The sequence below is a fragment of the Tursiops truncatus genome, chromosome 3 (assembly GCF_011762595.2).
Source record: "Tursiops truncatus isolate mTurTru1 chromosome 3, mTurTru1.mat.Y, whole genome shotgun sequence".
Lineage (NCBI taxonomy): Eukaryota > Metazoa > Chordata > Mammalia > Artiodactyla > Delphinidae > Tursiops > Tursiops truncatus.
Window position 1 is genome coordinate 6270783 of NC_047036.1, and position 13646 is coordinate 6284428.

At 38.6% G+C, this 13646-nt stretch overlaps 1 protein-coding gene across 1 annotated transcript in view; it reads left to right on the plus strand.

Annotated features, from left to right (window-relative positions):
* The window catches only part of ADCY2 (adenylate cyclase 2), a 433534-nt gene that overhangs the window by 298353 nt on the left and 121535 nt on the right, over positions 1–13646 (plus strand). Inside the window, exons 6-9 of the mRNA XM_019951134.3 lie at positions 2192–2303; positions 6770–6897; positions 12159–12317; positions 13125–13257. Coding sequence (XP_019806693.1) covers positions 2192–2303; positions 6770–6897; positions 12159–12317; positions 13125–13257 — 532 coding nt within the window. The remainder of the gene's footprint in view (positions 1–2191; positions 2304–6769; positions 6898–12158; positions 12318–13124; positions 13258–13646) is intronic.

Genomic DNA, 13646 nt, shown 5'->3' on the forward strand with positions numbered 1-13646 from the left:
CAGGGCTCTCCGGGATGTACCGGATATGATTCTAACTGACCTGCCCACCTCCAGGTTGCTGCCGCCAGAGTGGTCTTTCTCAAGTGGTGATGTGATCCGAGTCTAGGTCGGGTTTCCTTCCTGTGTGACCCCCGAAGTGCTCTGCGTCTCCTCTTCCATAACCCTTTGTACATTGTGTCCCAGTTACTCATATACAGTCTGCATCTTCCTGCCCAGTAACCACAGGGCCAGCTTCAGACCTGTATATTCAGCCCATCTTGGGCTCCTTCACCCACTACATGTCTTGATACAGGAAACACTGTGGAGGTTGTCAACAAGAAGTAGAGTCAACCACTCGTTCTCACGTTCTCCCTCCCATGCTGCCTGGATCGGGCATCTTCCTCTGAGTGAGTAATCCCTCCTCTTGGACCATGGCTCAGCATCTGTGGGTCCCTGCCTCTGCAGGAGAGCACAGGAGAAGTAGGGATGGTTTTATGGCACCATCTGAATGGAGAGCACAAAAGCCCCAGCAGCCCTGATTTCCCTGGACCAGAGGTCTCCCCCTGCTTCTGTCCATCATCAGAGGAGCAAGTCTTTCCTCCAAGGTGAAGCCACAAGCCTTGTACTTTGCCTGAGGAGCAGAGTGTTGCCAGCAGCAGAGATCAAGCCATGTTCTGCCTGGGACCAGGCTGACGGCTGCCGCACATTTTTTTTTTAAATTGTGGTAAAATATACATAGCAGTTACAATTTTAACCATTTTAAATTGTACAGTGCAGTGTCACTAAATACATTCATGCTGTTCTGCAACCATCACCAACATCCATGTCCAGAACGTTTTCTTCATCCCAAACCGAAGCTCCATACCCACTAAACAACAACGCCCCATCCCCAGACTCTGGCAGTCACCATACTACTCTCTGTCTCTATGGTTGGGCTAGTCTAAGTACTTCATATAAGTGAAATCATATAATATTTGTCCTTTTGAGTCTGGCTTATTTCACTCAATTTAATGTCTTCAAGGTTCATCCAGGTTGTGTTATTTGTCAGAATTTCATTTCTTTTAAAGACTGAATAATATTCCACTGTATTATACACCACAGTTTCATCCATCCATTTCTTTAAATGTCAATAGACATTTGTTTCATTTTATGAATAATACTGCTGTGAACATGGGTATACGAATATCTGTTTGAGTTCCTGCTTCCAGCTCTTTTGGGTATATACCTAAGAGTGGAATTGCTGGATCCTATATATGGTAATTTTATATTTCATAAAATTTTGTGAATTGGCAGTTATTTTTGTTTCATGCCCCATCTTAAACCGTACCATATTCACTACCTGAACCCAGAATTTTAGGCTTCTTTATTAGTCCTTTACACAAAACATAAACACGTTATTGTGTAGGTAAATTTGTAATGTATACAGTGGTGCTGTAGTTTCTCTATCCTGACCCATCAAGGTTAGCTAAACACATACACAACTCTAAGGAATCTCACATTTGCCCTCCCAGCCTGTATATCCCATGAAGGGAAGCTGTACTGTCATTTCCTAAGTGACTTTCTCTGACTCTTCACCACCTCCACTGTTCTGTCTTACAGCACTCTGCTGTTTTCTTTTATAGCACTTATTATCACTGTAATTGGACATTGGTTGGTGTCCTTATTTGTTTAATGCATCCCCAAACCAAACTCTGAGCTTTAGAAAGATGTTCTGTATCTGCTCTCCTGGCAGGTAGTAAGGAAGCCAGAATTTTTTTCTTTGAATCAATAAAAACAGGATTTGTCTTTTATTATTTTGCTTCTTCTACATAGGAATCCTTATAATATAAAATCATGTAACGATTCAAATAGATGCATACTCCTTTGATATCAGAATTATGACACTGTAATGTACTGTCAGGATGAAGACCACATAAATGAGAGAGGCGGGGAGGGGCTGGCCCTGAGAGAAGAAAGGTGAGCAGTAAAAATGGACTAGAATAGAGAACGTACATCACATGACTTTTTCGTCAACGATTTTATTATAAAAATTTAACATCAAAAAAAAAAATTTAATGGGAAAGTTTAGCAAAATGTTTACATATTACATACCCAGGGAAATGACATTTTGCAAAAATGTAAAAACTTATACTCTTTCAATGGGAAAAACTACCATTACTTTCTTAACGAACATCAACTTGCCAATATGGCACCCACTGGTTTGTTCCCACAGTATCCTCTATGCGGACATTGTTGGGTTCACCCGTCTGGCCAGTGACTGCTCCCCAGGAGAACTGGTCCACATGCTGAATGAACTCTTTGGAAAATTTGATCAAATTGCAAAGGTGAGTATTAGTGATTGCCTTCTATTTTGAGGATATATAAAATTTGGGCTTACTTTTTCTCTGGTCCCTTATCAATTTTTTACCTCCTCATAAAAGCATCCTTTAGGAATGTTGTTTGTAGATTTGTTGGATTTATTTGCCATCGAGCCCTGATAAATCTCTAACCTACACTGGGAATGAGAGATGTCATAGCATATAATTAGCATATTTTTCATCTACTTTTAAAACTTCTGCATATATATAACTCAGCACACATATAATAAATACATTCAAGATGATGAGATTTGATTTGCACATCTCTCTCTCCTGTGCCGTTCTAAGATTCTCTTTTTAGGCATTTCGATGTCAAGGAGTTGGAAACATGATTTCCTCTCCAGTTGTAACTATTACATATTCACAGTGTTAAGCGGCATCCTGGGAAAATCCCTAAAATAGGATGCATCCCTTCTTCCTAAGCCCTTTATTGACTGTTGTCCCCTTTTTATCCACTGACCCTTGTGCCACTTGCAGAGATGTAAGTTCAGTATTTGTCATTCATATGCTCATTTGTGGGAAGTTTCACAGAGAAGAAATGATGACAACTGATCTAAAACCATACTAGACCTTATTCTAGACTTATTTATTGGAACTATTAAGGTTTCTGGTGGGAATATTGATAATTTTTTTTCTTTCCTGCTAGCCCTGTACTTCTGTCTCATAAAATGTTTCTGGTCAGCTTAATTTTGTCTCTGAATTGTTCCCAACAAAAATACATTATTATGCTTATTAAAATGCATTCTTTACATAAGGAAGAGTTGGTTCTAAGTTTAGTTCATGGTGAGATTTTGCTAACAATAGGTGAGATTTTGCTCACTTTTAAACAATAAAGAAAATTCCAGCCAGGCCTCCTAGGCATAAATCTGGCTTGCAGATGTTCACAGAGTCACTCTTGCGTCAAGCTTTCCATGAGGTGTCTTATGTTGCCCAACTGACCATGATAGACCTCATTGGGAATTCTAAAAAATCACTAAGAGTATAGCCCTGTTTCCTTCCTTTACCAAACCAAAGGAAGAGGTTGAGTTTGGGGTAGAGGGGGCCTAATCTTTAGAAAACGTCTTGAAAGTTTGAGTCAGTAAAAGGTCCTTTTTGTTGCACTACCTGGTCACAGTAGGAAGAAACATCCTAATCTTGGCTGACAACAACAAAGCTCCAGTGTTTACATGGCATTTTCCCCACACGCAAGGCTCTGTGTCCAAATTACTTCTCTCTATATGGACACCAGTCAAACTGATTAGGGACCCACCCTACTCCTGTATGACCTCATCTTAACTAATTACATCTACAGTGACCCTTTGGCCAAATAATGTCACGTTCACAGGTACCAGGTGTTAGGATTTCACATGTGAATCTGAGGAAGACACAATTTATAACTCATAAGGGAGGTACTCGGTGTGACTTGCTGCTCCTCTCTGATCATTGTAACAAAGGAACGTCCAGGCAATATCAGAGACTGGCCTAGGATAGCTTGGGCCATCCATTGCTGGTCACAGGGGCAGCATGCTTTGGATATCAGTTCATGGCTCTTAGTTCAAAACATGGAGTTGGTGAGCATTATAAGCAAACAGATAGTTCAGTCCATTGAGGGAATACTACATAAAGCACATTAAGTTAAGGAACTCAACGTCACTGCTCATTCACTGTTAGTTTTTATCCACTTTAATGAGGTATAATTGGCATACAGAAAGCTATACATATTTCACATATATACAACTTACTGAGCTTAGGGATACACCCTTGAAACCATCACTACAATCTATGCCATAACCATCTATCACCTACAAAAGTTTCCTCTTGCCCTTTTAATTTATCATTATCATCATCATTATTATTTTGTGATTAAAACACTTAACATAAGATCTACCTTCTTAGCCAATGTTTAGGTATACAATATAATATTATTAACTATAGACACTATGCTGTACAGTAGCTCTCACTATGCTGTACAGAGCTCTCTCTAGCTCTCATCATGCATTACTGAAACTTTGTGTCCTTTGACCAACATTTCCCCATTTTCCCCTCTCCCAGGCCTGGAAACCACCATTCTATACTCTGCTTCTGTGTTTGACCAATTTAGATTCCTCATATAAGTGGTATCATGTAGTATTTGTCATTCTGTATCTGGCTTATTTCACTTAACAAGTCAAATTCAACAGCACTTTAAAATGATCATATACCATGACCAACTGGGATTTATCCCTGGGATGCAAGTTGGATAGCATCACAAATCAATTGATGGGATATACCACATTAACAGAATGAAGGGTAAAAATCATATGATCATCTCAATCAATTGATGCAGAAAAAGCATTTGACAAAATTAAACATGCTTTTATGATTAAAATCTCTCAACTAATAAGAAGGAACTTACCTCAACACAATAAACCCGTATATGAAAAACCCACAGTGAACATCATACTCAACAGTGACAAACTGAAAGCTTTTCTTCTAAGATTGGGCATAAGACAAGGATACCTACTCTCACCAGTTCTGTTCAACATAGTGCTGGAACTTCCTGACGCAGCAGTTAGGCAAGAAAAAGAAATAAAAGACATCCAACTCAAAAGAGAAGTAAAATTATCTCTGTTTGCAGATGATATGACCTTATATGTAGAAAACCCTAAAGAGTCCACAAAAATCTGTTAGAACTAATAAATAAACTCAGTAAAGTTGCAGGATAAAAAGTCAATGTACAATAATCACTTGTATACAATGAAGTATCTCAAAAGGAAATCAAGAAAACACATTTACATTATCATCAAAAATAATAAAATACTTAGGAAATAGACTTAACTAAGTAGGTGAATGACTTATACACCAAAACTATAAAATATTGATGAAAGAAATATAAAGAGACATGAATAAGTAGAAAGACATTCCATGTTCATGGGTTGAAAGAATTAATATTAAAATAGTACCCCAAACCATCTACAGATTCAATGCAATTCCTATCAAAATCCCAATGGTAGTTTTTACAGAAATAGAAAAAAAATCCTAAAATTCATATAGAACCACAAGAGACACCAAATATCCAAAGCAATTTTGAACAAGAAAAACAAAGCTGGAGGCATCGTGCTTCCTGCTTTCAAAATATATTGCAAAACTACAGCAATCAAAACAGTCTGATACTGGTATTAAAGACAGACATACAGACCAATGGAGCAGAATAGAGACTAGAAATAAACCCATGCATATACAGTCAGCTGATCATTGATAAGAGTGCCAAGAATTCACTGTTCTTAATCTTACTGTTTTCTAGACTCAGGATACATATTTAGGAAGTATAGGAGAGAAGCCTCATTAATAAACAATGTTTTGCCTTTTTATTATTTAAAATATTGTTATCAGGAATTACTAACACGTCATCTATAATGCTATAGATAAGCATGAAAGTACACAGCTCTCTATGAGACAGGGAAAGAAATCTGCAAAATCTTCAGTAAGCCTGACACATACTTAAGAACAAAAAGATCTTATGTTCGTTTTATTATTTCAAATTTGTTCATTTTATACATAAGCCTATGTGAGTGTTAAGAAGAAAAAAAGTCTGGGATTTCCCTGGTGGTCCAGTGGTTAAGACTCCAGGCTCCCAATGCACAGGTTTGATCCCTGATTGGGGAGCTAGCGTCCCACATGCCATGCAGCATGGCCAAAAAAAAAAAAATCTGTGTTTGGTACATCTTTGTTTATTTATGTATTTATTATAAATTTGAGTGAAGAGTCTATAAACTAGTTGAAATGGTTAGAAATGGATGTAGGGTTAATGCATATGAATGAAGTTAATCTCAATGTTATTATATAAATACAACCCAGCCAATAAAAATAATGAGTTTGTCTAACTTTATATTAAAACAGCTTAACCTCAGATCAGAATTAAGTTTCAAATTACTTGGCAATGTTGAATGGTGGCTTATTATGTTGTAGAGATGTTTATCGGAAGCTACATGTCTGCAGGTAAGAATCTGCTTCAGCTTTAAAAGAAATGAGGAAAATCGTGAGCACAGTAGGAAATGACAAAAATTCTAATTCTAGCTGAGTTCTGCTTACCATTTTCTATCCTGAAAGATTCTGTTTTGCATAGAATGTTTCATTTCACTGTCAATGTTTGGATTTGTTCAGACTAAAGAGAATGGTCCTATCTTTACCCTCCTCTGCTGTGTTAAGTGTAAATCATTCCAGAACTTTCTCTCAGCTTTCCCCTTCTACCCCTTACCCTGATTCTTCCTGCTTTGGTAAAGGAGCATGCAGGTGAGGGTGCCTCAATCTTGATGGGTAATTAAGGGAAACTCAACTAGTTCTCATTTCTTTCTTCCCACAAACCGTATTCACTGTGGCAATGCCAGTAGAACTAGCACTTGGTGATATTTGGTAAATCAAAATCATTATATATGTGCTTAACTCAACTGAAATTCTGTGATTTCTTCTTTCAGGAGAATGAATGCATGAGAATAAAAATTCTAGGAGACTGCTACTACTGTGTTTCCGGACTCCCTATCTCTCTCCCTAACCATGCCAAGAATTGTGTGAAAATGGGACTGGATATGTGTGAAGCCATAAAGTAAGTGTAATGCTTAGTAAGAGCTTTTTTAACTGTTTGGTAAGTTTTAGTTGTAGTTCTTACAACTATTCCTATTTTTCTGTCTACTGAAACTAAATACATGATTGTACATTTAAATATAAATGGGCAGAGACTCATTTATTGGCCTGTGAGAACTAAGTCCAAAGTAAGCCTTCTGTGTTTTGTATTGCTATTATTAGTCTTAGATTACCGCAACACTGAGTTAGAATCTATGGGAAGGGACCTTTGTGTTTCTTTCAAAAGTGCTTTTTTTAAAAATGTAAAGGTCTCCTCCAATCTTCAGGAAAAAGGCTGTACTCTCAGCATCTCTTGATTTCTGACAAGTACATGTAAATTGTAAGAGGGAAAGTAGTTTTTACCACCAGACTGCAATGAATATAAAAATCCAGCCCAGAATTACTCCATCTAAGTCACGCTCAGCTCTGTGAATGTAGTTTCAGTTTATATCCATAATAGTTTTCTGCCTTGTATCTATAGGTTCTTTCATTGTAATTCTAGAGAAGATTTGCTTACATAGAATAATGTTATCGTTACAGTTGACAAGTACAGGGTAAAAATGTGACGTAAAAAATGAATTTTCACTGCCCGCACCATAATGCATACTTCTTTATAAGTACCTTCATAGAAGCCACGGTATTCTTATAAATGATAAAAGCTCTTGTTTTCTGATTGTGTGATTGAAGGATTTCAGTTTGGGTTTTTTTTTGGGGGGGGGGATTGCCTATTTTTGGTAAAGTGATTTTCCCCTATCCTCCACATATTTTTCGGCTAAACAACATGGGAACTATGTGCTTGATGGTCTAATTCCTTGTCTCAGGGTCAGAGTAAATAGGACCTTAAGTGAGAAAGCAACAAGTCAAGTTATCACTGTGTTTAGCCCACCGTGGTGTTAGTTGTGGGCCGAAATGGACTGAGAGGTTTGTCGGTGGGTTTCCAGTGCTGGCCAGGGAAGAACAGTGAAGCCCTAGCCGCAGCAGAGTCTGCAGACCTAGGTGTCCAGATCCACTAGTTCAGCCTTTGTCAGGGGCCACTGTGGGGCAGTCAGGGATTGAGAGGCAAAGGAATCGAGAGGAATCGAAGGAAGATTCAAGATGGGAGGGGTGGGCAGTGTTGCCTCAGCTTCCCACTGAAATACATTGTGTGGGAAATAACTGTCCCCCTTCTTCTCCCCATAAGTATATCATTTGTCTTCTCAGAGACTTAAAAAAAAAAGTTTTTCAGCTTTATTTCAAGAGTCATTAACTATTCGCGCCACTATGGGTCTAGATGGAAGTGAATTTAATCAATGTAGACCTAACAGATTTTCTCAAATGTATAACCCACCCCTGGAGGCCACATCAGTGTTGGTTTCAAACATGAGGGGAAATGGATTCTGTAAATGGGTTTTGTGAAGGATGATATTATGTGAATCAATAGCACATTGGATTCAACAATCCACCCTTTTACTAAAGCTTAGTTTCTGCTTTGGAATCAACTGTTTTCCAGTTCTGTTAAGTTTATGTAATTCCAATATGTTGAAGAGCCTTTAGAAAAAAGATTCCCCTCCCCCCAAAAAAAAAAAAAGAAAAAAGATTCCCTACATTCTGTCCACTGGCATGTCATTAGGTCATCAGTAATACCTTCTTTTGTTGTTACCTTTATTTATTGGGGTTAAATATACATGCATAAATATTGCCTTTGAACCATTTTTACATGTACAATTCAGTGGCATTAAATACATTCAAAATGTCATACAACCATCACCACTATCTACTTCCAGAACCTTTTCGTTGTCCCAAACAGAAACTCTGTACCCACTAAGCAATAACTCCCCATTCCCTTCCTCCCAGCCCCCAGTAACCTCTGTTCTACTTTCTGCCTCCATAAATTTGCCTGTTCTAGATATTTCATGCAACTGGAATTGTACAATACTTGTTCTTTTGTGTGTGACTTATTTCACTTTATATAATGTTTTCAAGGTTTATTCATATTGTGGTATGTATCAGTACTTCATTCCTTTTAATGATGGAATAACATTCCATTGCATGTATGTATTGCATTTTATCCATTCATCATAGATGCCTCAGTGATATCTTATGTGTCCAGCATCTCAGTAATGTCAACAGATTTGAGTGAACTTCCAGAGTTCTTCCTTATACCTAAAGTTAAGTTTCATATCTTAATGGCCATGTGTCCCCATGATCTGCTACTCCTTGACCAAGGGCTTCTGAATTCTTCCCCTGCTATGTATCAACAGTTCGGCTCATGTGCAGTTGACAGAGTGATCAGTAATAGGTTGTTTTAGCCCAATCGAAAAATGGGCAGAAGACCTAAACAGACATTTCTCCAAAGAAGACATACAGATGGCCAACAGGCACATGAAAAGATGCTCAACATCGCTAATTATTAGAGAAATGCAAACCAAAACTACCATGATGTATCGCCTCACACCGGTCAGAATGACCACCATTAAAAAGTCAACAAATAACAAATGCTGGATAGTGTGTGGAGAAAAGGCAACCCTCCTACATTGTTGGTGGGAATGTAAATTGGTGCGACCACTGTGTGAAACAGTATGGAATTTCCTCAAAAAACTAAAAATAGAATTGTCAGAAGATCCAGCAATCCCACTCCTGGGCATATATCCAGACAAAACAACAATTCAAAAAGATACATACACCCGTGTGTTTGTAGCAGCACTATTCACAATAGCCAAGACATGGAAACAACCTAAATGTTCTCTGACAAATGAACGGATAAAGAAGATGTGGTACATACATAAAATGGAATATTAGCGATAAAAATAAATGAAATAATGCCATTTGCAGCAAAATAGACAGACTTAGAGATTACCATACTAAGTGAAGTAAGCCAGAAAGAGAAATACAAATATCACATGATATCACTTACATGTGGAATCTAAAATGTGACACAAATGAACCTATCTATGAAACAGAAACAGACTCACAGACATAGAGAACAGACTTGTGGTTGCCAAGGGGGAGGGAGAGTGGGGGAGGGATGGATTGGGAGTTTGGGATTAGCAGATGCAAACTATTATATATAGGATGGATAAACAAGGTTCTACTGTATAGCACAGGGAACTATATTCAATATCCTGTGATAAACCATAAAGAAAAGAATATAAAAAAGAATATATATATATATATATGAATCATTTTGCTGTACAGCAGAAATTAACACTACATTGTAAATCAACCATACTGCAATAAAAAATAATAATAGTAGGTTGTCTTGCTACACCCCCAATATAAGCCAGGAAAAGAGCGAACACCTCAGCACATTTCAGAAATTCTTTGTTCTCTCTCACACACAAAGACAAGCATTTTCATTCCCATTTCTTAAGCCAAAAGTTGAGCGTGAATACAGGAATTTCAGTTTTTCAAGCTGCTGAGGAGAAAGCACACGCTTGGCACTTGGAATTTTGCCAGATTATCTCCAGTTTTGGTGGGAACCAGCAACATGGGTCCAGAAATGTTTGCCTGTGTTTTTCCTTCCAAGTTTGGACCTCCACATTTATCCTTGTTCCCCATTAGCTAAGTTCACCACTGCAGAAGCACTTCAGCTGCAGTTTGGGAATATTCCCAACGCTTAAAGAGGCTTTTTTTTTCCTATCATGAAAATGTAAACTGTTCTTAATCAAGGCAGTGATATTCAGGACCCTGATTGTGTAAGTGATTAAGGCTCCTCTTAAATTAGAAAGATTGTCTATTATTGCAAGCTCTAAGGGATCATTTCAACATTTTTCTATAGATCACACAGATTTCATCTACATGCATTAAAACGTTAGGTCAATCAGGCCATCTGAACCCTTGATCAACTCATTTCTCTAAAAAAGACATGAAGCATGTGGAGATTGTTAAAGAGTCGAATCATTAACCAGTCACTTCTATCACGGACTGGCCTTGTGACTCCCGGGCCCTGTCAGGAAGGGGACACTCAGGGGAGTGGGGAGCAGAGAGGAACCATAGTGAGAAAAGGCCTGGAGAGACGGGGACCAGATAGGGCCCGGGCAGCTGTCCACACTCAGTGCTGATGGGGACAGAGTGGTAGGACAAGCCTCCTATGTCATGTAGATGCTCCTCATGGGAGCAGGAATGAAGGGTTTGGATGACTTGTAAAGTACCCCAAATAGGTTCTTTTTTATAAAAAAAATGAGGGTAAGGAAGGTAGAGAGGAAGGGAGGGGAAAGAGACAGCCTTCTATATTCTTTTTTCAGGACGTCATTTATTCTTACATCATGGACCCATTTCTTTTTATCGGTAGTATGCTCAGATGATGTCACTGCATCATTCAAGCATGCTTGTGTCATTTTGAGATGCTTCAGGTTCATTTTACTGCATCCCACACCTGGTAACCCTTCCGACTTGCTGTGTTGAAATCAGTGCCATTGCTTCCCTCCACGTTTCCCCTTGGGGTGATTCTTTCCCTGTAACTAGGGATACCTTCCTGCATTCTTCTTTTACAATAAAATTTTAATTGGTAAATGTATCTAACTGGCAGAAACAAATAAGCATCGCCAAGCATTGCTATTTTTGCTTAAAGGAGGTTCTTCATTGGTCTCTTTCAATGAGTTGGCAACAGAGTCCTAAAGTATTTTTTAAATGATTTTTTTAAAATGAGTTTCTTTTTAATGATACCTTATGCATTATTAAAGCTCTTAAAGAGTATTCTTTTCTCTTTTCTGTTAAAGAATGTGCACAATTGAAAAGCTTTCCTTTCGTGGTTATTTTTTTTTAATTCCTATTCAGGCTAAAGTCATTATTAAGCTCACAAATAAGCCGTATTGTCTCATCAGCAGAAAATATTCCTTGGGGACATACGTTATGCTAAGCACTAGAATTGCAAATGGCATCTAAGATTGTTTCTGACGGTACAAGGCAATGTCACACGAGTCTAGTATGAAAATTCTGAGGAGGTGTCAGCACATGTTATGTGCGTGATACACATTGGTTGAAAAAGTAGAAACTACAACCAAAATGCTGCCTCACGACCCCTGCCATCCTGATGCTTTACCGGCCAGAGCACTGGCTTGGCGCTGGTGGTTTAGTCTGGTAGTAACCGAAGAAAAATCCCTTTCTCTTGCCTCAGAGCAGCAATCTTCTGCCACAGTAAGAATTCATGACAATATTTCCAACAATCTGAGACATTCTGAATGATAAAATGCCCAGAAAATTGGCCCGCAATTAAAGGAAGAAGAGGCTGGTCCTGGAAGGTGATGTGACTTTCCTTCCCTTTAGGAAAGTGAGGGACGCCACTGGAGTGGACATCAACATGCGCGTGGGAGTGCATTCTGGGAACGTCCTCTGCGGCGTGATCGGGCTGCAGAAGTGGCAGTATGACGTATGGTCCCATGACGTTACCCTGGCCAACCACATGGAAGCTGGAGGGGTCCCCGGGTAAGGCGGCACATTGGCTTTCTCTCGTCCAGCAGGTTACAGGGCTGGGAATAATAGGTCGACAGGTTAATAACCGACTGCTCAGTGATTTCTGTTGCCTTGGTTAGTATCACGTTACTCACGCCCAGTGGCCTTTTCCATTAACCAGAGGGACATGAACTCTCAAGCCCCAGTGCAACCACCCCTGGGACCCGTGGTCAAAGACTGTGGATGTCAGATTCTAAATTACAGACTTCTACTTATTTTCATATTTATGAATAGAAACCTAAGTTAAAGATGGTTTATAAGTCAGTGGAGATATATGACGTTTCTCTATTATTGGTAACTTCTGAAATCAGTACTATTGAAATAAGCAAACGGTACCATCTGGATAGATGACACGAGAATCTCGATGCAAGTGCTGTATTTTGGAGAAGCATGAGAACAAGCATTGAGAAAGAAAGCCCATACTTTTATACAGATCAGCACACTTCCTAAAATGACTTTGGCATGCATTTCAAAAAAAAAAAATATCTTCATACCCCCAAATTCTATAAGATCGAGTTTTAATTGCTGTAATTCACCATGCAGGTTTCTGTGAGTGCAGAGAAGCTCCAAATATTAGTAGCTCATGACATCTGGGAGCATCTTTCCAAAGCAGTGGTTAACAGACTATGAACCTTAATTACAGTCAGTTTTACTAAGAACATATAGCCTTTCCTTCACTTGGGGCAGAAGAAATTCTCTCTGAAATCCCAAATAAATAGAAAGTCTTCTTGCACGTTCCTCCTTATATATCCTGATTGTGGTTTTAAAATGGAATTTCAGACGTGTTCACATCTCTTCCGTCACACTGGAACACTTGAATGGGGCTTATAAAGTGGAGGAAGGAGACGGTGACATCAGAGACCCATATTTAAAGCAGCACTTGGTGAAGACCTACTTTGTAATCAACCCCAAGGTCAGTATTGCAAAGAGTCTATGATTAGCCTATGACTTCTATGATTAAAAGTGAAAAGGGCAAAGTACTCATATGGAAAGTGTTTTTAGTCAAGAACTAGTGTAATTCTTCGCTCATCTTTGCCTCTAAAACTACTTTAACTGCGTATGTGTTTTGTAACAATGGATTCAAATATTTATTAAAGAAACACTTGAAATGAATCGCTTGTTTATATGACAAGGGTATTATCTGCATCACGAGGTTGTATAGGTTAGTCAATGTTGATCAATGTGTGTGTTAGTACACGATGGACCCTGCCCGGCAGTTAGAAAATTAAATAAAGATAAGGATTTTGCTCAAGGCTTTGGATGATAAAAATCTAATAAGAGAAAATAGGATGAAGATATAAG